This window comes from Canis aureus, chromosome 23 (genome assembly GCF_053574225.1).
Source record: "Canis aureus isolate CA01 chromosome 23, VMU_Caureus_v.1.0, whole genome shotgun sequence".
NCBI lineage: Eukaryota > Metazoa > Chordata > Mammalia > Carnivora > Canidae > Canis > Canis aureus.
In genome coordinates, this window is record NC_135633.1 from 8,166,676 (window position 1) to 8,194,427 (window position 27,752).

Genomic DNA, 27,752 nt, shown 5'->3' on the forward strand with positions numbered 1-27,752 from the left:
ACACAGAGAGGAAACAACCATCTACAAGTCAAGAAAGGGGGCTTGGAACAGATCCCCCTCTCGGAGCCCTCAGAAGGAACTATCCCTGTCATCACCTTGATTTGGACTTCTGGCTCCATAACTGAGAGACAATACATTTCTCTTGTTTAAGCCACCCAATCTGTGGTACTTTGTTATGATAGCCCTAGCAAACTAATGCAAGGTCAAAGAGAAAAGAATTGGCCGCCTTGTGGATGGAAATGAAAGGGAACAGAGTTAGAAATTCCAGGGCTCATAGGACTGAACGAGACAACTTTTTCTCATCTCCTTACAATGACAGATGAAACTGAGAAATACTTTGAGTAGATCAATCAAAAATCAGCCTTGAGACGAGGATCAAAGGAAGGGTTGGTTACCCCACCCATTGTTAAAACATCTGAATAAATTAAGATAGTGCCAGTGAATCCTTTCAGTTGGACAAAATGGTAGAAACAGTCTTGCCCTTTCATGAAAACCTGATAGGCTTAATGTAATCAGAATTCACTGTGAATGTGGCCCTTGGTACACAGAGCTGACTGGAATTAAATCAATGACAAATATGACTAAGTTTTATTCTAGTTTTACAGCCAAAGAACCAAACTACCTTCAACTAAGAAACAATGACTGTTTAAGAAACAAAACAACACTTGGTCCCCAACCTTCTATGGGGAAGAAGTGGGCCGACCGTTTTGCAGCCACCAAGGAGAGACTCCCAACAAAGTGAAACCAAGAGCCATGGAAGACAATGCACCAGAGATCAACTTCCAGAGAATAAAAGAAGATGCCCAATTCCTAAGATAAAAGACCCTTATAACATCTCCCCCATTAAATCCCCAAATTGTTATAATTATATATCTCCCATTCTTCCCCTTCCCAAAAAAAGTATTTATGTAAGTTATTCTAGCCCTGATCTAACATTATATACTGGGTATATGAGAAGCAAATAATTTGCCTTTTTTGTTCATGCATATCTGAAGCAAGAGGAGCCAAATGAATATCTGATATAAAGACCATCACAGGATCCTAGACTTTGACTCTGGTGCCATGACTGGACAGGACTTCTATGTGGTCTCCCTAGGACAGGCAGCGGGGACAAGTATGTTTGAGAGCCAAAAGGATTCTGAACCAAATATCTGGGATGAGAAGGGAAGACTGTAATAAACTGTAGCATTGTTCACAAATATTTACTGCTATTCCCAGGGGAAGGTCACTTCCCTACTTGGTCATGGAACTTGCTTTGAGCAACGGTAATATGCTCCCAGGCAGAAGCTTTAAAAGTCAGCTCATGCTTTGTCATGCTCTCTTTTCCCTCTAAGCAGCAGTGCTCTACATAAAGGATGCTGTGTCAGCCTATTCCAGAAGCCCCATGAGTTCCACGAAGAACATGGAGAAGGAAACCAGTTCTAGCTGTTATTAGCCACAGCAAACCCCTGACTATACCACAAATTTCCTCCTCCTTAAAGGTTCCAGGCCAACATTCTTTCTACCCTGTCAACATGTGGCTCCTCACTCTTCTCAGCCCATGGGGGCTGAGTTCAGCCTCAAGTTCTAGAATCTGAACAACTGACCAGAACTATAGATTTAAAAAAAAGAAAAAAACAAAGAAAAAAGGCACCAGGCAAAGAAACACAGTTTGAAGACTAATAACATTTTGCAAGAAGACAGAGTTCACAGCTTGAGGATATATTTGCAAGTTTGACACTATTATCCAACAAATAAGACCATGTAATTCATTTCATGGACCACCACGTTTCAGGTAGCTAATGGCTTTCTTTTTGGGGGAGGGGGGATTGGGTCATGTCAAGTGGGTATCAAGTGGGAGACTTTGAAATACGCAGGAAATCTCCCCCATCAAAGTGGAACTTTAAATAGGATTCTCTTCTGCTATTTCTCAAGAAAGGTACTTACTTTAACCCTAGACCAGAGATTCTGAGCCCTGACTACCAATTAGGTTCCCCAGTGGATTTTTTTTATAAGTCTATCAAAGTCTAATGTGGGACCCCTATTAGATCAAATAAATCATAATCTCTATTTTTAAGTATAGTTGACATACAATGTTATATTAGTTTTGAATGTACAACTTAGTGATTCGACAGTTCTCCATGCTATGCTATATTCACCGGAAGTAGAGTTACCATTTGTCACCATACAAAGTTATCACATATTATTGACTATATTCCCTATGCTGTACTTTTCATCCCATGACTTACTTATTTTGTAAGTGGATCATAATCTCTTAAAGGTTGATCCTCAGCATCACAATTTCTTAAAGTTTCCCAAGTGGTTCTAATATGAAACCAGGGCTGAGGACCACACTGCACCAGATAGAAAGTCCTTTGAGAGCAGGAGCTAAGACTGTCTTCTCCACAGCTGAATCTCTAGCACCTAGTCTTGTGCCTAGCACACTGCTGATGCTCAGTGAAAAAATTAAAAAAGAACACATCAATTAAATAAAGACCAATGACTGAGTAAATGAATCCTGACCCTTATCAGGCCATTCCATCCCCACGTTGATTTTTCCATATATGCTATACACACCATCTCATCTCTTAAAATTCTGAAAGTTTTTCTCCAGAACTATGCTGTCCAATATAGTCACCACTAACCATATATGGCACTTAACTTGAAAATGCTCAAAATTAAATAAAATTTAAAATTCAGTTTCTCAGTTACATAGCCATAATTTGGGTGCTCAATAGCCACATATGGCTTGTGGCTATGGCACTGGGCAGTGCAGATACAGAACATTTCCATCATCGCATAAAGTTCTACTGGACAATGCTATTCTGAAAGAACCAATTCCATTTTTTAAAGATTTTATGTATTTATTCATGAGAGATACAGAGAGGCAGAGACACAGGCAAAGGGAGAAGCGGGCTCCACGCAGGGAGCCTGAATCAGGACTGATCCCAGGACTCTGGCATCACCATCTGAGCCAAAAACAGACATTCAATCACTGAGCCACCCAGGTGCCCCTCCCAATTCCATTTTGAAGAGCTGCAAGTGACCTTGGTGATTTAATCCAGCCCTCTCCCTTGATAGAGAGTAATAAAATCTAATGGCAATGAACATAAGGACATAAACATGAATCCAAAAAACCAACCGCAAAGATCAAGAAGGGGGAACTGAGAGGTCAGCAGTTGTAAGTGAAAATAACAAACAAACAAATGCCTTGAGGTCTTGGCCGACAAGAAGTTACAGTGGAAGCACCATGTTCAGCTCAAGACATCAAGCATCATTAGGAACACAGACAAACAGCCAGGTATTCAAACGAGAAAAAAAAACAATGCGGGAATTCAAAATGTTGTCCCACTGCTCAAGTAATCAAGCAAAAATGTTTAGCCTGAGGAAAGTAAGGATGGAAGAGAAGACCTTAGCTGCCTGCAAATCTCTGAGAAGCTCTCTCATGGGAAGGGAGTATAGACTTACTTAGTGGTCGCAGGTGCCTCGACCTGAGCAAATCTTTCTTGAGTGCCAGCTCTAAGTGCCAGGCATTGGCACTGTGCCGTGTACTGATTTAGAACAGAAAACAAGTAGAGACACAGAGTGATCTGATAGACTAAGAGACAGAGTTAAAGGAAACAAAAAGAACTGCATCATTTCAATTTACGGTGAGAACTCTGAAGGACCAAACACCAGGAAGTGGTGACTGATGACAAAACAGGGGACCCTCACAGGTAAGGAGGTAGGAGAAGGCCTCATTAAGAGAGTGACATTTAAGAGTAATAGCCAGGTATAGAAAGTACAGGAACAAGGCCTTCCAGGCCTTTTGCAAGGAGAAATGATGGCAAGGGTCAGGGAAACCCTTAGTGCGCTCATGGAACCAAAAGGTGGCCAATATGACTAGAGTGATTCAGGTGGGAGCAACAGAAGGGCATAGCATGAAGCCAAAATTTGTCTTCCTTTAAATTATTTCTGACAGAGTAGCCCAAAAATAATGTGAGCTGCCTCATGATATAGTGTTATCTCCATCATTGGAGGTAACCAACCACAGGACTGGACTAATGGTTTGTTGGACAATTAAGGATACCCTTAAAGAATCCTCTCTATGGAAAGGTACATATATTAAGAATTTAAGACCATGGGCAAGGAGGCATGCACAAAAATGCACACTGAAATACTGTTTGTCAGAAATCGGAACCAAGCCAAGGTTCCATCAATAGGCAAAGGGATGAATGCACTGAGGTGTTCTGCAGCAGTTCAAACTAATGAACTAGATCTTTATGTCCTCGAAAGGATAATGGTGAGTGACATAAGTTTCAAAAAGAAACATACTGCGTGATGCCAATTATATAATTTTTAACCACACAAAGTAGTAGTTACCATTCACTGAATGTTTACTAAGAGCCCAATAAATTCTAACACATTATATGAATCAACTCACTTAATCGAGAGAACAATCCTGTGAGATAGATGCTTTATTATCCCTGAATCACACATGGGGAAAAAAATAAGCTAAAGAGAAGTGAATGAACTTGCCCAAAATTACGCAGCTAGAAAGAGTCAGAGCTGGGATTTCAATCTAAGCAGTCTGGTCCCAAGGCTCTACATTGGGCCACGATACATGCCCTCCCTATTATATTTCTTGTATATGGACACATAAATGTGGTTGTACACACACAGGTGCACACACATCCACACATACTGCGTATTCAGCAACTCTGTAAGGACGGCCTTCAGGGAGGCTGAGAGAAGAAAGGAACTGCAAGGAGAACATAGAGACTTGAACTTATTCTGTAATTGTTTATAAGACTGTAAGCAAATATGACAAAATGTTAGCATTTGCTGATTCTGGGGGACAGTGACAGCATTGCTGCTTAAGTTATCCTTTGGGCTTATACGTATTTTTCTTTTGTTTTGTGGAATAACTCCTTGTCAAATTTAAAAAATTGTATGACTTTAAAGACTGAAGGCTCAGAGAAGTTAATAGACCCAGCAGTCAAGTGAAAGAGCCATCCTAGAACCTGTTTCCCCAAGCACATGGTCCTATTTCTACTCTGCAACGCCGTCCTGCCAGGCATTATGTCCGCCTTATTTTTTAACACGATGTAAAAGCAGGAGGACTGAGCCAGCCTAGCGCATCAGTACATCTTGGCTCCACTTCATGCACTGGCTGCATCCATGAAAAGTTGTATTTAAATAAAATATTTGCATATCAAATCTTGTTTTTCCACTGATTTACATTCTAATTTTGGAGTTGTGTTCCCACACTAAAGAATTTAGTCCCAATATGTTAAAATAAATTCCAATTAGGAATCACAGCATTCATCAAAGAGCACTGCAATCAATGCTCATCTAATTCTCCCACAATGCTCTCTCAAGAAAACCCTGGTCAAGAGGCCACAGAGACTACATTTTAAACAGACACATATTAAAGTACAGCCTCATGGTTAATTCTGATTTTCGTGCATGTGTTCTATGGGCTTCCAAACAGATTACTAGGTATTCATCAGCAGGTATTCAGCAGGCCCCTCCAAATGAAAGAATCATAACATTCTATTAATGGAATTCACCAACTGATAACACAACCATCTGCCCCAGTTGATTTACAATACCTGCCAAGAGATATTTTGGCAGATGTCCTTTGGTTTCTCTTAAGAGAAGCTGTATCTTTATCACATTGCACTTATTTATTCATTCCTGCTCTCATGCATTAGGGGAAAAAAAGCAGGAGGTGGAGTGGGGCTGAGACACAGACTCTGCAGGTGTAGACTCCCGAGTTCAAATCCTATGTCTGTCACTATTGATAATATGAGTTCCTAGAACTTTCTAGATCTTGTTTCTTTATCTGTATGATAGATATGAAAAATAGTACAACAGTATGAGTGCTGGAAGAAGGATTAAAAAGAAACTTTAGGAGTTGATGGGCAGCCCGGGTGGCTCAGTGGTTTAGCGCCGCCTTCAGCCCAGGGCGTGATCCTGGAGACCCGGGATGGAGTTCCCTGTCGGGCTCCCTGCATGGAGCCTGCTTCTCCCTCTGCCTGTGTCTCTGCCTCTCTCTCTCTCTCTCTCTCTCTCTCTTTCTCTCTCTCTCTCTCTCTCTCTCTCTATCTCTCATGAATAAATAAATAAAATCTTGAAAAAAAAAAACTTTAGAAGTTGAGATAATCCTCCTTTAAAAAAAAATCCAGTTCAGGTAAGTTATCCATCCTCATTAGGAATTAAGTACAGTAGGTAACTGCAAATACTCTTTGGAAGAAAGTAAAACAGAAATAGTTTCCTGAATTTAAATGCATAAATTGAGGGCACCTGGGTGGCTCAGTCAGTTAAGCATCTGCCTTCAGCTCACGTCAGCTCACGTCATGACCCCAAAGTCCTAGGATCAAGTCGCAAAGGCTAGTTGTCCCTCTCCCTCGTCCTCTACCCCTCCCCCCGGCTTCATGCTCTCAGTCTCTCTCAAATAAAAAAATAAAATCTTTTTTAAAATGCATAAATTGTTTAAAGTTATCTGAACTTAAAAAAATAAAGATATCTGAACTTACTTTATACTTATTTGCTTATTGTCTGTTTCCCTGTAAGAGCCAGACTTTGATTGGCTTACTGCTATATTCCTTATACTTGAAAGTGCCTAGCACATAGTAGTAGGGACCTGCTAAATATTTAACGAAAAAATGTATACTTGCTGAACTCTTACTAATAATAATAAGTGATGTTTAATTTTCTATTGCTTACAATGAATTTATATTATTTAAATTAACCCTTAAAAATACCTTCTATTGTAGACATTCCCACTATTACCCAATGTCCTGAGAGGAAAAACATTCCAAGAGGTAAAGTAATTTACCCAAGGTCAGTACGTTAGTATGGAATTGGTACATATACATAATAGTTTCTAAAAGAATTATTCTCTTTTTACATTCTCTGCTGTTTCTCTCCACCTCTGCTCTCCTCAATGTATTATTTGATGGGAAAGGGGGCATGACTGAGAAAATAGGTTTTAGCGCAGATGTTAGAAATGTGCATACTTGGGAAATTATTTTCTCTACAATATACATTTAGTCACACAGCCAGTGAATGATTTTCCAGAATATGCAGTGCAGGTGTTAATTTTCCCAGAGAGGAACTTCAAAACTCACCCCACTCCCACAGCTTGCTTGAGTTTTATTTTGGCAAGAGCAAAAAAAATACCTATATTTGGGAGATGCTGGTATGTGAATTGACTCACTCCACTAACTGATTAAATGCAAAGTTCTACTAAATCACTCCACTCAAAGTGAGGTTGACTTGTAAATGCTCCCAGAGGTAATTAGTGACTAGGCGCATCCAATCAACAGAAAAAACAATTCAGACTTGGGCAATAGTGGGTGGCAGGAAATGTGGAAGATCAACATTAAACAAACCCTTTGGGTAACTCCATCTTGCTCAGATTTTCTAAGCATTCAGAGCTATAACTCAAGCTTCAAGTACTGTTTCGTGAAAATGATTACACAAGAGCAGTGTTCCTATGACCTAGAAACTATATATTTAATTCTTGTCCATTTCTCAGGGGCTGCTTCAGGTGCCACCTCCTCTAAGAAGCCTTCCCTGAGTCATCCAGTGAGAACTTTTCCTTCAACATACTCGGGACTTTATAATACACGACAAAGCCAGTTCTCTTCCCCTCTACGTCAGAGTGTCTAAGGGCATTCTGTGTTTACCCTTCTAGGCTATAACCTCACTGGGGTCAAGATCTTTGCCTTATTCATCTGTGTCTCCCACAACTTTTAGCATAAATTCTAGAATGCCATAGGTACCGGAAGCCTCAATCTTCCTGAAGTATCCCACATTAGCCTTTGTTCTATTTTGTCACATAAAACATGCTACTTGAAAGATACTATTATTTTTTTCCTTTAGAAACTTCTAAAATAGAACTCCTGAAAGGTAGCATTTTACTGGCATAAGGGGAAAAAAAGCAACACATTAAAGAATCTGTGCTCATGCATATTCTAATTCACTTTTATAAATGAGACACCAATGGACAGATACATCCTCCCAACTACTTAACACCAAGACACTGTCAATCAGGGAGAAGTACAGTTCCAAACCCTCAGATCTTCCCTGAGTCCCTTTCAAGGCAATGCAGAGATTTTCCAAAATGATTTTTGAAAATCTAAAGCTGGTATTTAGGATGCTTTTCAGCTTAGACAAGATCTATGCCAGTCTCACATCGCCATTCATTCTCTCTGCCCCAGCCCCAGCTCCTAATAAAATATAATTTGTTTCAAGTAAGAAGTGAATAAAAATCTTACTTGTTCAATTCTCTGTACTATACAAGGAGAGCAGTGACAAAGACAACCTTAAAAGGCTGGCTAGCTCCAAAATAAAACCTATCAGGCTTTGGAGTTGGTAGTCCAGGAGTGTTTCCACTTAAGTAAGCTTTCTACTTAAATTCATCGATATTATTAATAGGCTAGCATTGAAATGAAGGTCTTCACTCCTTTAACATACATCGACTCAGAACTGGACTTAGGATAGTAAAATAGGAGAAGGAATAAAAACAAATGAAGGAAAGAATAATGATTTTTTTTTTACCCTTTACGCTTTTTAGAGTACCTTTTCATGCACTGTCATTTAATTCTTATGCCCAGTCTGTGCATTCTTCCCATTTCCAGATGAGGAATCTGACACTTGAGAACATTAAGTGGCATATCCACTGGCACCCCTAAGTGCTCCCTCAAGGTAATTTCATTTACTTATTGATAAAATGGGGCAATCAAAGTACTTACCTTAGGTGGTTGTAGGGAAGATGATATAACTATATTACATTTAAAGTCTTGAACCTTAATTTTCACCCCCATCCCCGATCCTCTGCTTTTCCCACCATCCCATCTACCTCTACAGGTTGAAATATGACACTAATAACACACAAGACAGATCATACACATAGGGGAAGAAGGCCAAAGTTATACCCTATTATTTAAAAATGTATGAACTCACATCTAATGCAAGTTCACCATGTACTGAATACAGGTATGGCACTTTATATATAATTTACTTCATCCTCACTACAACCAAATATAGCAGATACTACTGTTGTATCAATGAGTAAATGGAAGTACCCTGAGACAGTGAGCTTAAGTACCTTGCTAGTTGCTATCATGTATTAATACTGAAAGATAGGCTTTTGTAGCTTGCCCATATTAAATGCAGTATGGTAAAACAGTAAAATCTCAGAGCCTCCCTAGACCTGCACAGTTCAATAGAGGAACTCCTAGCCACATACAGCAATTGAGCACTTGAAATGGCTAGTGTGGGCGAGGAAATAAATTTTTAATTTTTAATTCTAATTAATCTGAATTGAAATTTAAAATGAATATTCAATGAAACAGCAGTTTTTAAGACACTGGATATCAGTCACTGAAGGGCAGCAATCCTTGAGAAACAGAAAACAGGGGCAGCCTGGGTGGCTCAGTGGTTTAGTGCCACCTTCGGTCCAGGGCCTGATCCTGGAGACCGGGGATTGAGTCCCATGTCAGGCTTCCTGCATGAAGCCTGCTTCTCCCTCTGCCTGTGTCTCTGCCTCTCTCTCTGTGTGTGTCTCTCGTGAATGAATAAATAAAATCTTAAAAAAAGAGAGAGAAATGGAAAACAATAGAAAGGAGCCCTACAATTACCCAAGCTACTGCTCTAAAAGAGAGGTCCCAAGCTATGTCAGAGGAAGAACTCAGGCAGAGCCCAGCAACCTCCCTGGGCTAGATGAGGAAGCAGAGAGTGAGGGGGAGACCAAGGCACTTAGATTTCACAGGTCAGTATACATGAGAGGAGACAACAGCAGAGAGAAAAACATACAGATCTCTCTCAAGATCAGTACCCAGTGAATTACAGGCATATGAGAAAACTACCCAAAATCAAAGAACCAACACCCAAAAGGTAACAGTGCTCAACATACATACAGTTCTGAGAATACTACCTATTCCCCACTTAAGCTGAAATCTCTCACATTTCATAGGGAATTGGGTAGAGCACACCAAAGGTCTTGCCTCAGTGATGGGAAATAATTAGCTTTACTCTAGCTATTAGCACTAGCACTGCTTTGGGCTAAGAAACCTTAAATGTAGGATCCAAAGAGATCAAATGGTTTCCCAGTAACTTAACTGTGTCCTAGAAAAATACCATGAATATTTATAAGAATACAAAAATAGCCAGCACTAAACAAGGTAAAATGACAATGTCTGGCATTCAATCAAAAATTACCAGGTATGTAACAAAGTAGTGAAGAGGAGAAAAATTAATCAATCAAAATTAACCCAGCACTGATACAAATACTAGAATTAGTGGTCAAGGACATTAAAACAATTATTGTGGGACATCTGGGTGGCTCAGCAGTTGGGCGGTTGCCTTTGTCTCAGGTCATGATCCCGGGATCTGGGATTAAGTACTGCATCGGGCTCCTGTGGGAAGCCTGCTTCTCGCTCTGCCTGTGGTGCACTCTCTCTCCATCTCTCATGAATTAATGAATAAATCTTTAAAAAAATAAAAAATAAAAAAATAAAACAAGTATTGTAACTGTGTTCCATCTATTCAAAGAGTTAAATGGAGACATGGAATATTTTTTAAAGAGTCAAAACTAAATTTACAGAGATAAAACCATAATAAGTGATTTTGTAAAAAAAAAAAAAATACTAAATGATACTAATAGCAGACACTACAGAAGAAAGGTTCAGTGAACTTGAAAGTATGGCAATAGAAACTATCAAAAATAATACAGAGATAAAAGTGAACTATAATTTTTGAAATGAACAGAGTATCAGTAAACTGTGGAACAACTTTAAGCTGCCTAACATATACGTAATTGGAATCCCTAAAGAAGAGAGATGGGGCAGGAAAAATATTTAAAGACATAATGGCCAATTTTTTTTTCAAATTTGATGAAGTGCAAGAGAGCTCACACAGAAAAAAAAAAAAAAAAAAAAAACATAAAGAACACCACACTGAAGTACATCATAACCAAATTGCTCAAAATCAATGACAAAGTGAGTTTTAAAATCAGAAGACAGAAAATTACCTACAAAGGAACAAAGACAGAGTGACATAGATTCCTGGTTGGAAACAATGCAAGTGAGAAGACAGTGAATCAATATCTTTAAAGTACTGAAAGAAAAAGAATGGTCAACCCAGTATTCTACACCCAGCAAAAATATCATTCAAAAATGAAAACAAAATACTTTTTCAGACATACAAAATCCAAAAGAATTTATCACTTGCACTATAAGAAATGTTAAAGGAGGGGACGCCTGGGTGCCTCAGTGGTTGAGCATCTGCCTTTGGCTCAGGTCGTGATCTCGGGGTCCCAGGATCAAGTCCCACATCAGGCTTCCTGCATGGAGCCTGTGCCTCTGCCATTCTCTCTGTATGTCTCTCATGAATAAACAAATAAAATCTTTAAAAAAAAAATGTTAAAGGAAGTCCCTCAGACAGGATGAAAACAATACCAGATGGAAATAAGAATCCACACAAGGGACTAAAAAACATAGAAAATAGTAATTACATGGTTAAATATGTGATTGATTTTCTTGTTATCCAAATCTGTTCAAAAGATAACTAATTAAATAAAAAAAAAAAACAATTCCATATGGGAAGTAAAATGTGTGACGACTGATCAATGACCAGGAGAAAAGAAGTAAACTATGGAAATGTTCTTATAATATACATGACATTGTATATCTCACTGAAAGGTAGACTGTAATAATTAATGATGTATACTAGAAAGTCTAAAGCAACCACTAAAACAATGAAACAGAGTTATAGCTAATAAGCCAGCAAAGGAAATTAAATGGAATAATCTTTAAAACTTCAATTAATCCAAAAGAAGCCAAAAAGTGGGGGGAAATGGAAGAAAAAAATACATGGGAAAGTAGAAAACAAATAGCAAACAGATACACTTAAATATAAACATGTCAATAATGACATTAAATATAAATGGTCTAAATACCTGTAAAGACTCGAGAAGGAACACAGCTCTGCTGACACCTTGATTTTAGCCCCCTAAAATTCATTTTTGACTTCTTATCTCCAGAACTATAAGCTAATAAATTTGTCTTGTTTCAAGCTACTAAATTTATGGCAATCTGTTACAGCAACAACTGTGGCAGTGATGGCACCAGGAAGTGGGATGCTACTGTAACAAATAACTAAAACTGCAGAAGTGGTTCTGGCACTGAATAATGAGCAGAGGCTAAAAAAATTGAGGGGAGCACAGAGAAACCCTAGATTGCCATGAACAGACCAGGATGGAAATATGAATGTTAAAGACTCTGCAGAGAAAAAATCTATATTATCGTAGGGAGTACTTAAATCACCGTGAACAGACCATTAGAAACATGAACATTAAAAATGCTGCTCATGGGCAGCCCCAGGGGCTTAGCGGTTTAGCGCCGCCTTCAGCCCAGAGTGTGATCCTAGAGACTTGGGATTGAGTCCCACGTCGGGCTCCCTGCATGGAGCCTGCTTCTCCCTCTGCCCGTGTCTCTAACTCTCTCTTTCTCTCTCTCTTTGTGTGTCTCTAATAAATAAATTTTAAATCTTATAAATAAATAAATAAATAAATAAATAAATAAATAAATAGCTGCTGGTTGGGGCACCTGGGGGCTCAGCAGTTGAGCGTCTGCCTTCGGCTCAGGGCGTGATCCCAGGGTTCTGGGATCAAGTCCCACATTGGGCTCCCCACAGGGAGCCTGCTTCTCCCTCTACCTGTGTCTCTGCCTCTCTCTCTGTGTCTCTTATAAATAAATAAATAAAATTTCTTTTAAAAAAATGCTTCTGGTAAGGGCTAAAAAGGAAATGGAACCGGAAGACACAGGGTCCTTGTTACGTGGAAGCAGAAAGCTTAGCTGACTTGTGTCCTAGAGTAATACGGAAAGCAAAACTTGTAACAGATGAACTTGGACATTTAAGAGATTTCCAAGCCCAAGTGTTGAAGGCATAGTCGGTTTCTCCTTGCTGCTTAGAGCAAAAGATGAGAGGAAAGAGAGAGATGGTTGGGAAGATGAGCTGACAAGCAAAGAAACTAGGCCCTGAGGAATGGAAGAAGTCTCAGCCTACTGGGACCACAAAAGACAAAAATCATTAGGAGACTCTCTGTCAGGAAATTCTGCTCTGGGGTAAAAACCACAGGTGTAGCTGAACAACTTCTTGCTAGTAGCTCTGAAGGATCAAAAGTTCAATAGATTCAATCACACAGAGGGATCTTTGAGGAGATCAGGTATGTGACTCATGGATGCCACCGGCCATGTCCGCGAGGTGAGGCACCGAGACAGGGCTATCTCAGGAAGATCGGAGGCAGAGCCTCTTGTCCAATGGACAGGAGACCCTAAAGGTTCCTGAAAATGTTATACGAGCAGAAACACTGCCGACTTGGACTGAAAGAGGATGAAATGAGGAAAAGTGACAGACTTTCAAAACTCTACAGGCGGCAACAGGCTGGTAAAACTACTTGACCGCAAACACACACTACTCTGCCAGAAAAAGGAAGAATTACTCAAACGTATGGGTCGTGGGCCCAGAAGGCAGAGCCAAGGACCACAGGGCACTTTTCCCAGACCCTGAAACTCAGTGAGTTTGCCCTGCTGGATTTCAAAATGTCCTGGGATTGGCAGCCCCTTTCTTCTTCCTATTTCCTTTCTATTAACAGGACTGTTGATCGCAGGCATCCTACACCTGCCTCTCCATTGTATTTGGGAAGCAGATGACCTGTTTCCTACTTGCCACGGATCCATAGATGGAGGGTTTTGCCCCAAATGTACGATACTCAGAGTCACAGTCATACCTGATTTAGATTATTTAGATAATCAAATTTGGAATTTTTCAGATGATGAGACTGGATAAGATTTTGGCCTTTGAGCTGATGCCGTAATGGGTTGAGACTTTGGGAGAATATTGAGACAACGTAAATGTATCTTGCGTGTGGGACAGACATGAATCTTGGGGGGGTTTTTTGTTTTGTTTTTAAAGATTTACTTATTTATTTATTTATTCATGAGAGACACAGAGAAGCAGAGACATAGATAGAGGGAAAAGCAGGCTCCCCACAGGGAGCCCGATGCGGGACTTGATCCCCTGACCGGAGATCATGCCCTGAGCCCAAGGCAGATACCCAACCACTGAGCCACCCGGGCATCCCTAGACATGAATCTTTGGCAACTAAAAGGTGTGTGGTGTGGTAAGCAAAGTAAAGGCTCCCCAAAGATGTCTGTGTCCTAATTGCCAGAACTTGTAAATATGTTACCTTACATGGCAAAAGGGATTTTAGCGTGTGATTAAATTACAGATCTTGAGGTGGAAGGATTATGCTGGATTACCCGGGTAGGCCCAATGTAATCACAAGGGTTCTTAAGGGAAAGTCCTCCTCTGTCAACCTTTCATAATGAAGTTACTCCTACCATTAAAGAAGCTGAAAATCACTCCCCCTGGCTGGAGCCTGCTAGACAACCCAGAGGTAGTTGCCAAAGCAAAGGACACACAAACTAACAGAGTTCTTGCCAAAGGGACACCTGGGTGGCTCAGCAGTGGAGGGTCTCCCTTCAGCTCGGGCATGATATGGGTCCAGGGATCGAGTCCCACATCGGGCTCCCCACAGGGAGCCTGCTTCTCCCTCTGCCTGTGTCTCTGCCTCTCTCTCTCTGTGTCTCTCATGATAAATAAATAAATAAAATCTTAAAAAAAAAAAAAAAAAAGAAGTCTTACCAAAGAAGCTCACGCTCGTGGATTAAAAAGTGACTGAATAGTAGTAAAGCAGGCAACAAGCTTTTCATGGAGCACATCAGACAGAGGAAATTTTAATTCAATTCAACATGTGCATTTGTCACCTACTACATGGCATGCATGGTACTTGGTTCTAGGGATGTAGGGATGTATCTAAACAGAGATGACTTCTGCCTTCATGAAGCATGACCTCTCAACAGGAACTGAGCAGACCTCATACAAGGCAAAAAAAAAAAAAAAAAAAAGGCAATTCCATCTGGATTCTCTTAACCCTGCCCAGAGCTTAGGAACCTCACCAATGCCTTAGTAAGAGTAAATGGAAATTAACACACCCATGCTGTGGTTAGATATCATCATATAATTCCTGTAGATTTATTCTATACCATTAACAAGGCCTAAGTTCTATCTCTCTAGTAAATATGTGAATCTCATCTCTTAATATTGGTCCAGCCATTCTAAAATAATCCTTTTGCTGTCTTCACAAAAGGCTGAGTTACAAGAACGCTGCCAGAAGTTTCCACAGAAGAGTACCCAAACTGCCCGGTGGTCATACCTCATCAGGACACTCCCCTGCAGCAACCTCTGCCAAGGCCCCTGCTGCACTGAGAATGAAGTACGAGACCACGAACCGGGGGCTACAAATGGGGTAAGAGTTAAATTCGTTAACTAGCATACATGGCCTCCCACCTATGGGAATGGAGACTGGCCATACATCATCAGTGACTCTAAACCCCTGATATCAGCTAGGTATCAGCTCCGCCTACGGGGCCCAATGCAACCCAGCCCCTGCCTGCCTCTCCAGCCCCTCACCACCCTTTCGCTGCACCAGACACCTTTCGATTGGCTTCTGCCTTAGACCTTCATTCATAGTCTCTTCCTTGCCCAGAGTGTTCAGAACTCCCACCCTCCCCTACACCAGGCTTTCTATTCATTTTTCAAGTCTCGGCTGACACATCAATTTTCAGGGTAACCTTTACCTGACGCTCCACCCCGGTGAAATCAGATCGCCCTCTACTACTCTTTATGGCAGCCCACACATCCCCTTCATAGTAAGGACAGCAATCGTGACCCAATCATTCCTTGTGTAATGACTTTCTCTCATCACAGTTTAGAATGGGCTGCACCTATCTTGTTTACTCTTACAGGGAATCCTACTGTGAGCATGTTGCGTGGTACACAGCACAAGTCCCATATTCACAGCTAGTACTTACTGAGGATCTACTTCATGTATCAGACACGGTTTTAACCACTTCATTGGATTAACTCCTCTAATCCCTATAATGGCCCCATGAAGCAGGTACTAGTATTCTAGATGAGGACACAGGCACAGTTAGGCTAAGGGACTGCCCAAAGTCTCAAAGCCAGTAAGTGGTAGTGTTGGAATTTGACCTCAGGCAGCTGAGCTTTTAAGAAGCACGCTACAGGGGATCCCTGAGTGGCTCAGCAGCTTAGCACCTGCCTTCAGCCCAGGGTATGATCCCGGAGTCCCGGGATCGAGTCCCACATCGGGCTCCCTGCATGGAGCCTGCTTCTCCCTCTGCCTGTGTCTCTGCCTCTCTCTCTGTGTGTCCCTCACGAATACATAAATAAAATCTTTAAAAAAAAAAAAAAAAAGCACACTACACTCCCTTGATTATTTGAGAACCAAGTAAGCTACACTGCAGCCACAAAATACCCTCTGTGCTCATGTTAAATAGGAGAGATAAATATGTGAAAAAGAATAGGTGTAAAAAAAAAAAAAGAATAGATGTAGCTATAGTGCAGGTATATAGATAATAGATAATAGTTGAAGACATGTCCTATAAAAATAATATGGCTGGCCAATAGCTTCCAAGAGCTTTGCAACTTCACTGAACTTTAGATCCCCACCAAAACACCCAAGGAAATATTTCATCGCCAAACCAAATATTTCACAACCATGCCTCTAGTGCCCCCGTCCCACCCTCAGAACACCCCTCGATTATCTGAACACTCTTGATATTTCTGAACATACCTTATGACAGTGACACAAGAGAAATAATGGAGACGATCCTCTGACAAACACACACCACATGAACACTCCCCAGACAGATCCTCCTCCCCAAGTTCCGCCTCCATGCAAAGGAGGAAGTGCCTTACCTTGAAACACGTATGCTTTGCTGGCATTGTGCAGTCCAGACACTTGAGTGACTCCAAGGGAGATGTTCACGAGGTCGAGCTCAGTGATAATATCCATCTGCAGGTCAGGGTCCGTCCCAAAGCCCACCACTGGAAAGAAACAAACAGCTGTCTTGGCTTCAAACACAGACTGCAAGCAGCAATACCGAACAGAAATTATTAAGGCCAGGAGTAGCAGGGAATGCAAGGAAGCCAGTAATGAGTCCGTGGAGATGCTACCGTCTGCACTGGAAACGGAGAACAACTCTTTGCTCCATGGCCCCAGTGATATTGTAGGTTCTCTGTCCCCTCCCTCACCCTCACTCCCCACTCATTATGGATTGATGATCCCTTATCCAGAACCCTCAAGGCCAAACGTGTTGCAGATTCAGAACGTATCACATGTTGGAGAGGTAATATGCCCTCTACATTACATTTTAGGTAACACCCTAAACGACGTCTGAATCAGTACTCCACAATCAAATACAGTATTTCTGATGCAAGAAGGGTGATGCTGTCCTCTAGCTGGCTAAACAAAGACTACACACAGCCTCAGGTCAGTTGAGGTTAAGTTTCACCAGGAAATGAGTCCAACTCAGGGTAGCTTTTGCCATCACTGTGAGTTATGAAGAAACTTTGGGCTTCTGAGCTTTTTCAGATCTGGGCACTGTGGATCAGGACAGTGGCCCGGATCCCACCTCTTCCACCTGACGCAGTTGCAAAACCTGACACCACCATCACCAGTAAGCACCTCTTCATCAGACTCAACCACTGTGATACAGGGGAGGGCAACCCAGAGGGCTCCTGTCCCTGCTGGAGCAGGGTGGCCGAGGGCTAGCCAAGAAAAGGGAAACGACAGATGTATATTCCATCCAAGGGGATTCCTGAACAGAAAGTTAAATTCCCTGACAACCTGGCTGGAGAGCCTGGGCTTAGATGGCCCTATGTAAGAAAAGCAAATGCCTAAGCCTGTCTGTCCCCCAGGAGACAATCTGTGCAGTGACACACTCATGATTGCAAAGGGACTCCCACCGATATGTACTAATAAGGCTAGAGATCACCGTAAGGGACAGTGGGTAAGCCATTCATAAAGGCAGCTGCCATCCACACCGAACATCTCAGTAGCGCGATTCTGATTGCACAGTCGGAAATGTTTTACTCAGCAACAGCTGTCAACCTCTGGCGGATGGTAATGCAGTCGCCGAGGCACGATCTGGAAACCCAACTTGTCCCAGAGACACTGAGTGAATGTTCATCAGGGCATCGTGAGCTATTACAACCTCACCTGTCCCCCCACCTTCCCCCGTTACCCCACAGGTGTGGGGAAGGAAATCTCCCCTCTCCCTACTCTTTTGCTGTGAGGAAAACCGGAGCTGCTATAGCAACAGAAGTTGGGGCCAGGACGGCTCCTTGGAGCTGTCACCTGTCATCACCAAGGCAAAGGGTTAAGCTGAAGGCGCAGTGCAAGAGTTGCATTCTTGGTTTCTGTCAGGGTTTCTCCTTGTCTTCTGACCTAAAGGCTCCGCTCCCCCCTTCCCAATGCAGCCAGCTATGAGACCAGTTTACTCAAGGACAAGTCTTCCTTCCATTCGCTCTGCATTCATTGATTCCCGCGGTACCTCTTCAACAGGTATTACTGAGTGCTTACAGTGTAGCACACATTGCTGGCCCTGGAGATGTCCTCGTAGAGCATGCATCATGCCTGGGGTACAGTGAAGAGAAGGTAAAAAAATAAATAAGTAGATAAGAGAATTTGAGATGGCAATAAATTCTATGCAGAAAATAAAACAGAGTAATGGAATACAGAGCAACGTGGGGGGGCGGGGGCTTTAGAAAGGACAGTCCGGAAAGGTCCCTTTGAGCTGAAAGCTGAATGCCCTCAGGGGCTGGCAGTGGCAAGATGGGGGGAGTGGTCTGGAAGGGGAGGGACAGCTTTCCCAGGATAGAGAATAGCACGCTGTAAGCCAGGAACAGACTCAGCATGTTCAGCATGTCCGGGGAACAGAGAAAAGGCTAGTGTGGCTGGCACAGAATGGGCCAGAGCGAGGGCTAGAAAATGAGGCCGTAGAGGACCCTGCCTTTTGAACCACAGCGAGGAGATGGGTATTATTCTAATTGCAATAGGAAATCGCTGGAGGGCTTCAGGTGTGTGCGGAAGAGGAAGGGGAGGAGGCCATGCCCCTACCTTACGTGGTGATCTCACTGCTCATCCCTCACACACACTCTATTCACATCGAACACCTACTCTGTGCAAGGAAGGACTGAGCCAATGGCTGTTTATCAGCCCGAGGCAGGGCACCAGGAGCCTCTGGCAGAGACTGGTGATGTTTTTCTCCGAGTGAGCTCAGATATCAGCAGTTCTGTGATCACCTTGAAAAGGCAGGAAAAGAACTAATATTTCAGTTTGATCTACAGTGTTGTACACCTATATGGCAGAAATTAAATCATGAGTGATCTCAGAGGACCTCCGGGCTGGTCTTTCTCCAGCTAGGAATTCGGAAAGTGACCTGGGGAACGTGCCCTTAGCTGGACACAAGAAGAGAGTGTGCCTGTAGCCCCAGTGCCTTGCACAGGGGCTGACATCCCGCACGCCCTGAATTTAGGACCTAAGTTAATTCACTGCTGAGTGAGTGCCTGCACCATCAGTGCTTTAGGCACAATGACCTGCAAGCGACACGCACATCTAGGGATACCGCAAGATGACAGGATGGCATTCGGGCCAAGGAAACGTTCTTTAAAAACTGTGGTTGACTGAATTATTGGATTCAAATCTTTACCCCTCCCAGATCCATACCCTTTGCCGCATGGTTTTGCAGTTCCTTTCACTAGAGTGAAAGCAAACCTCTGAATCCTTTGACTTTGAGCCTCACCCTGTAACTTCTTTGGGTCACTGGGATGCTTCGGATGTTAGCAATGATACACAAGCCGAGGCCTGAACATGCTCGTGAGGTAGGGCTTGTTCTCTTGTACCTCTGCATCATGATGAAAAGAACATGGCCCTACTGGTCCACTGGGTCCAAGGAGACTTAGACACATGGAGCAGACACCTGCTTGAGTTAGGCACCAGGCCCAGCCAAACCTGACCTAGATGAGCCGAGAACAGGACAACCTATAGACACGTGAACCAAACTTAATGTGTTAAGCTACTGAGTTCTGGATGGTTTATTATGCAACATTATCGTGGCAGTGGTTGACCGGAGCAGGGACTCAAGACCCACTATAATGGCCATCCTTAAAACGCTCCCAGACTAGGAGCCCCTCCACTAGACAAGCCTAAAAGGCACCCAGGCAGATTCTGTAGAACTAGCAGGACACCCCACTGGTGCCCTTGGATCCCCGTCCCCAAATGAGAACACAGCACACTCAATCCACAAAGGGTTGTGGAAACGACACTAAACCAAGAGGCAGTTTCAGCCCTGTCTCTTCCCCTACTAACTCTTAGAAAAATAACCCCACTTCTCTGAGCTTCAGCTCCCTCATCTGTAAAATGAAGATGATCATGCCCACCTCCCAGCCTCATAAGGTGTTGGTGATAACTGTGTGAACACTCCCAGCACACATATGGTGCCCAGCTGGGCTCTGCAGCATCTGTCTTTCATAAGACAGCTCCCGGGTCCTCAACTCCACTGGAACTGTACAAATGTTCGGATGTCCCCCTTCCTCCCAAACCCTCCACATGCCCCAATGACCTAGAAGGGCTTCTCACTCTGGCCATGCTTTGGGAAATCTAAATATTAAGTCTACGCTCCTTCCTCCTCCTAACAGCCCACAAGTGAAGGGATTCCCTGGTTTTAAGGTCACTGTATTGCTCCTGTCATGAAAACATCTCATAAAAACAGAACAAGGGAAATCAATTAGGCTTCCAGATACGCTTTTCCTCTCTCCCTTTAATTGGTCTCCTTTCAGGATGGAAATGCCGAGCGCCAATAGCAGGATGTGTAAAAGATAGCACTTTACACACCACCTAGGGAATCAGAAAATCTATTAATAAGGTAGCATTTCACGGCCTCTCCTGAACCTCATGTACTATGAGATCATTGGTTCCATAAAAATAATTTTTTTAATGCTTCTGCTTCTTGTCCAAGCATGGAGCTCCTGCCCTTTCCCAGGAAACTCTATTAAAGTTCTCTACTTTGGCCACAACTGCTCTACAAAGGGCTGAAGCTGGGAATTGGAATTAAGCAGGATAAAAAGCTTCTGGGGAAGAAACAACCTTTCAAAACCTGGAAGGCAGCGTGTCACCACCATGAGAGAGGCACTTGAGGCCTGGTTCTGGGATTCCGAACCTCCACCCTAATCTCCCAGGACACCTGCTCCTGCCAGCCACCCCCACAGTCCTGCCTGGGAAGTGCTCAGGCCTAAAGACCATTCAGTCCACCTTCAGGGTCCTGGGCATAAGCTCCCAAGCAAATCCTCCTGGGTCTGGCTCACTTCAAAAATCTAATCCAGCTCACTGTCCGTGATGGCAGCTGTTTTCCCCTGGTCAACACAGAGGAATCTGATGCTGAGGAGATGCTCCAAGACCTCATATAACAGCAGGATGTCACAACCAGTTGATCGGATTCGGACCCCTGGACTCCTGCAAAGATCCCCAAAAACAATACCCTTGAAGACTACGTTCCATGCCTGTTTAAGTTAGCCACACGTTGCATATAATCACTGCAGGCTGGGGGCTCTGTTCACAGCTCTATTATGTCAGAGTTCATGAATAGCCTAGAAGTGCTTCGAGAAGAAAAGCTCTCCTTTCCAGCAGGTGGCAGCAAAAGGCAGCAAAAGGGGTCCCAGGGGCTCCCCACACCCCAAACCCCACCCCAACCACCTCCACCACCACCACCACCACGATGGCCCTGGTGACCAAAACCAACGGAAAAGGGAATTTTGTGTTATGCACACAGCCAAGCCATAGGAGAAAACTCGTGGACGTCATACCCTATCCCCGCTAATACTGAAGCCTTCTACATTTTCCTCGGTAGGGATGCACCTGAAAATCCCAGAAATCATTTTTTCACCCAGAAATAACAAGCGCTAGAGAACAGCACCTCCTATCTTGATTCCATTTTACCCTCTAAAACAAGTTCCCCGAACAATGAGCAATTTAAGCAGCTTCCTGTGACACCTATCATTAGATCTTTTCATATGTAACTGCTACTGCACCGAAGCGCTGCTTTAATTAAACTGTGCCTGATATCATCTATTCATTTCCATTAAAAGGCGGCGATATCTGAGCAGCTCGCTAAGTGAACCACATGTTTACTTCATTTTGGACTGTTAACAGCCCAGACAACTGTCCCACTTGACAAATAAACTTTCCAAGCGGCTGTTTGGATCCTGATAAACTAATCAGGAGCCAGCCTCTGCCACCAAAGAGGATGGATGTTTGATTCAGGGATGATGACGCTTCCTGGGCCCATCAAAGCGGCTGCCCCCAGAAAACTGCTGATCACACCCCTTCAAGAGACAAGAAATTTTAAGTGAAGGACTGGAGATACAATTCCAACCCCCCTCCCGTCATCCTGGTTCTTCTGAGAATTTCTGTAGAAGAAATGTGTGTGGCCTCTGGTGTGCAAGAAGTGCCAAGTGGCACGGAAAACCTAAGCTTCCTCACAACTGCCACAACCAATAGGGCAGACTTGACAATGCCCCCCCCCAGCCTGTGCACAGGCTGTGCCCTCCCCCTGGAATGCTCCCCTGGAATGCTTTCCCCACTTTGCCCACCTGGAAAACTCCCTGTAAAGCCTTCGAAACACCACTCTCAAAGGTCACCTCTCAATTCAAAAGCCCTCCCTGACCACCAACCACCCCTCCCTCAAATTCCTTCCTACCATTTCTCCTCTGTATGGCTTTCATTGAAACTTCTTATACTCCCTCCTCTCCTACACCATACCCCCCCCAACCCCCCAGGCTGTAAGGAGACAAAACGTTTTCCAGTTTCTACCTAGATTCTCAGCTAAGCTTTAAGTTCCTGGAAGTCGAGGACCAAGTCCTTTCCTCAGGGCATAAGCAATCCCAGCACCCAGCAAGGCGATGGGCTGTTTGTTGAATGAGTGAAGAAATGCATGAATAAATCCTCCCCATAACAGAATTTTCACAATGGTTAAAGGGGGTTGGCGTGGGGAAGCGGAAAAGATTGTGTTCTCAGAGGTGTCCACGAGCAATGCACCCTGGAGACCCAGTCCATTCCGGATGGGGGCACTTTGCGCCCACTTTGCAAAGAACTAATGAGCACAGAGGATCAGGGCACACCGGTCGGAAGGATGTGCACCTGAGGATGTGCAATGACCAATAAGCTGCCCCCTCCCCGGTCCAGTTTCTCTCTCTCCCGTTCCTCTGTTGAGATGCCCACCAGCACCTGCTTGTCGCGCACGGGACTGGCACCCCGCTTCTGCACCAGCCTCGCCCGACCTGATCCTCTGGGGGCGCATTTCTTCCCCTGCGCTCCTGGTTCCCAAAGCCCAGGACCCAAGGAGCAGCTGTCCTAGGCTGGACGGAGCGTCTCCGCAGCCTTGGGAAGCCCGGGGTGGGGGGGGGGGGCGGGGGGGCGGGATTCCTTTTGTCCCTGGAGAAGCCCACACCCGTCCCTCTTCCATTAAGCAAAGGGACAGCCACTACCCTCTCAGAGCCGGGTAAATGGAAAAGACCAGCAGGAACCTCGGAGACACCCAACTTCGTGTCCTCGGGCGGCCGCAGGCCTAAGAGGGTCCCCTGGGGCGCAGGCGGAGGGAACTTTCGGTAATCAAGGCGCGGCACCCTCCCCAGCCCTCTCCCGAGCTCGCCGCCTGGCCTGGGAAGGAGCCTCTGCCTCCTGAGAGGGGAAACGCGGGGGGCAAAAGAGGGAAAGAGAAAGGGAGGGGTGAGCCCCGCCGGTCCCGGGGTGCAAAGTCGGCAGCGCGTCCTAGGGCGGGCTGGCACGGGAATCAGGATCCGGGGGGCTGTACCTCCGCCCTGCCGTGCCCCCCTCCCCTCCTCTACTGTTGGACCCGCGGAGGAGACGACCGAGAACTGGTCTCCGAACCCCAAGACATATGGGGCTGCGGGCGGGCGATGGGGAGCGGAGGGCAGGGCGTGCTCAGCGTCCTCACTACTGCGCCTCCCGAGGCGGGACCGAGCGGGGACTTCGCGAATTACCGGTTACCCCAGTCCCCCCGCCACGGCCGCCGCCCGCGGTTACAGCGGGAGAGACCTGGCTGCGAGCTTCCGCAGACGCCCGGATCCGCTCCGCGCCGACTCCCCGATTATTGTTCCCTCGGCCCTTGCGGACGCGGTGCAGGGGAGAGGACGCGCCCGAGTTCCCCCGCGAAGGGCGGCCAGGGGACCGGGACACCAGGGATCCCGCGGGGACCCGCAGCCCTGCCCGCACCCCGCACCCCGCACCCCGCGCCCTGCCCCGCAGCCCTGCCCGCACCCCGCACCCCGCCCGCACCCTGCGCCCTGCCCCGCTGCCCTGCCCGCATCCCGCACCCCTGCCCCGTAGCCCTGCCCCGTAGCCCTGCCCCGCACCCTGCGCCCTCACCCTGCGTCCTGCCCTGCGCCCTCGCCCCGCAGCCGTGCCCACACCCCGCGCCCCTCGCCCTGCCTCGCAGCCCTGCCCGCACCGCGCGCCCTGCCCCATGGCCCTGCCGGCACCCCGCGCCCCTCGCCCCGCACCCTGCCCCGCAGCGCTGCCCGCGCCCTGCCCGCACCCCTGCCCCGTAGCCCTGCCCCGCACCCTGCGCCCTCACCTGCGCCCTGCCCCGCAGCCCTGCCCGCGCCCTGCCCGCACCCCGCGCCCCGCAGCTCTGGCTCCAGCGCCCTGCCCCGCGCCCTGCCCCGCGCCTGCCCCGCAGCCGTGCCCGCACCCCGCGCCCCTCGCCCCGCGCTGCCCCGCGCCCTGCCCTCCGGCCGCAAGCGCTCGGTCTGCGGTGCGACTCCCGCGGCCGCCGCCTCCCCGCCGCGCCCCGCGCCGGCACCGCGGCTGCAGCGCACCCGGCAAGTTGCGGGGTGCGGGGCTCGCGCGCCCGGGCCGCCGCGGCTTCCCCCCGGGAGCTGGTTCCCGGCAGCGGCAGGGAGGGAGACCGGCTGGGCCGCGCCCCTCACTCCCGCGTCGGCGGGGCCGCGTCTGCAAGGAGGGGGGCTCCCGGGGCACCGCAGCCCGGACCCCCGCCCCCGCCCCCGCCCCCAGGGGCCCGCCGCCCTGCGCCGCCCTTGCCCGCCCCGCGCGGAGCCCGTGCCCCGGGCCGGGCCGCGCTCACCTGTCCGGGCGGCGCACACGCAGAACCACACGACTAGGAGCACGTCCCCCGGCATCGCTCCGCGGGTCCGCGCCAACCGGGGCGCGCGGGCCGGGAGGACACGAGCCGCCAAACTTGCCGGCGGGCGGCGGGGGAGGCGGGAGGCGGGAGGCGGGAGGCGCCAGGCGGGAGGCGGCGCGGGCGCGGCGCTCGGGGATCGCGCCCCGCTCGGAGGCCCGGCCGCCCCGCCCCCAGCCCGCCCCGCCCCGCCCCGCCCCGCCCCCCGGCCCGGCCCGGCCCCCCTGCGGCTGCGGCTGCGCCCGCCTCGGAGCCGGGAGGGGGCGGAGGGGGGCCCGGGCAGGTGCGCGCCGCGCGGGGGTCGCGCCCTCCGGCTGGGGCCGCGGGAGCAGGAGCGCCCCCACCCCGGAGCCCGAGTCCCGGGACGCCAGGCGCCCCCGCCGCCCCCCGGAAAACAGTGACTCGGGGTTGGCTGGGGGGCGGGGCCGGGGGCCGGGGGGATGGCGCCCCCACCTGCGCCCCGCGCCCCCCGCCTCGGGCGGCCCCTCCCCGGGTACCCGCGGGGAGTCTGTCTGCAGACCTTCGGGTTCTGCAGGGCAAATGCTGCCACATAGGGGAAATTCCTAACCATTTTCTCAGCGACTTGATGGTGGTGCCGAGAGCCCTACTCTCCTCCCCCGTAGTTCCTCTGGGACCCTCGTCCCCCCACCCCCACCCCAACACTGTTCCCCGGGGAGAAAAGTTAGACTTTGTTGTGGGCAAGAGGAGAGAAGTCCTCTTCCTACTCTGAGACCCTCTTCCGGACCCCCCCCCCCCCCCCCGCCCCGGGCTTCCCTATAAAGATGCCCCGGGTTCTGTCGCACTTCCATCCAGGACTGTTACTTGTAACTGGGGTGCAGAGGCGTGAAATCAGAGATGCTAGAACCTCTGTTTTATAGCAAGTGAGCCCCACGGGGATTTAAAGCTCCTGCGCTTGCTCGCACTGGGCTCCCCTCTCTAAGCCCACCCCACCCCTCTAATGTTTGCAATCCCAGGGGAGGAAAGGGAAACGTCTCTACAGCCCTCCCTCATCTCCTGGAAACCAGTTCCAACGTTTCAGAATCCTCCTCACTGATAAGGACCTGCCCTTCTCACTTCTGGCACCTTCTCTCACTTCCCATGTTTCTAACCCCTACGTAACTGGGTCCCCAGGAGACCCCACTGAAGGTCACCAAATTAGCAGCACTGCTTATTAAGACAGAAGCTTCTATCTCCATGCTCTTCTGATCTCTGCCCTATTTTTCTGGATATTTCTGTATGCAAGGCACTGTCCCAGTTGGCCCTCTACGTTGTGGTCCCTTGGCAGATGAAAAAAAAAAAGTGAACAAGAGGTAAATTCAAGCTCTTGATGGCTGAGGAAGCGAGCAAAGAAGGGAAGCGAACAAAGAAGTGTATTGGGCCCTCTAGAAGTTGAGGTGAAAGATGAAGAGGTAAACTGATGTCAAGGCTAAACTGATTCTCTGACTCTTCTGGGATTCAACTCAAGCCCAGCGGGGATCCGTCTGCCTTGACTCCGTGTTTTCATTACAGAGCCGGGACTCTTCCCCTTCCACCTGGAGCATGTTACACTTAAAGCCAGCACCGAAATCACACATGTTGCAGAAAATAGGATTCCTCGAGTTTTGTTGGGCTTTGCCAATGAGAATACTCACAAAGCGTGTTGTGTTGTGAGAGCTATGGCCCCTCCCTCCCCGACAGCTTTTAAATACACCTCAACAGGAGCAGCCTGTACCGGTCTTGAACTTTGGTGTTTCAAAAGCCCTTTTCTTGATCTCAGAAATCCTGGAATCCCTGGAAGTCACAGTGACCCCAGAAGGGAAAAGGTGGCCTGGGGAAGACCTCTAGCGCTCTCTATCTTGAAGTCTCTGTAATTGGTTGGTCCTGTGGGACGGGGCTGTTAGCGTGTCCCATTAAAAAAATAAAGAAGACATATGTTCCGTCAAAGCTTTGCAGCATCACATCCATTAACAGTAACAGGAGTTAATATCAACAAGGTCATAAATCTTCCCAGATAACTAAGTACTTCAATCTCCCCCTGTAAGTGCATTTCCTGAGTGGAGAGTCTGAGTGTGGAGACCCGTTTGGCTAAGGTGACTTCCATAGAATACGCCCTGCAAACTTCTGTCGTGGCAAGGATGGGACCACACGGCCATGTAGGTGCTTGATGTTGGGATATTGCAACGGGACCTGTGCTCAGTGGAGGAAGCAATGAGACTGGGTTTACCCGATGCCATATCCCAAGTCCACACTGCCCTTCTGAAGAGCTTCCTTCTCGGTTAGGAGCAAGGAGCTTCCTTTGATCATCCCTCTGCCTCTCCTTCCTGACCCGTGTAAGTGTCAGCCGTCTTCTCTTCCAGCCACACTCACCCTTCGGTGTTCTCATCGAGCCCCATGGCTCTTAATACCGTCTATACATGGATGATTCTCAAATGTGTATCCCCAGCCCCAGTCTCTCCTTTGAACCCCAGGCTCATACCCCCAACTGCCCATAAGGTGTCTTAAATATAATATGACCACATCATCAAAATTAGAAGCATTTGTGCTTCAGAGGACACCAGAGGAAGTGAAAAGACAACCCATAGAACAGAAGGGCAAATTGCAAGTTATATACCTGATGGAGACTTGTATCTATTAAGAAACTATTACAAATAGACA

The 27,752-nt window shown here is 46.7% G+C and overlaps 1 protein-coding gene across 2 annotated transcripts in view; it reads right to left on the reverse strand.

Annotated features, from left to right (window-relative positions):
- The window catches only part of NELL1 (neural EGFL like 1), an 812,319-nt gene extending 787,099 nt beyond the window's left edge, over nt 1–25,220 (reverse strand). For both annotated transcript variants that reach the window (XM_077866205.1, XM_077866204.1), the window contains exons 1-2: nt 25,062–25,220; nt 16,816–16,944 (exon numbers count right to left, since the gene is read on the reverse strand). In XM_077866205.1, coding sequence (XP_077722331.1) covers nt 16,816–16,944; nt 25,062–25,116 — 184 coding nt within the window. In that variant the 5' untranslated portion in view covers nt 25,117–25,220. The remainder of the gene's footprint in view (nt 1–16,815; nt 16,945–25,061) is intronic.
- Nucleotides 25,221–27,752: the final 2,532 nt, after the last annotated feature.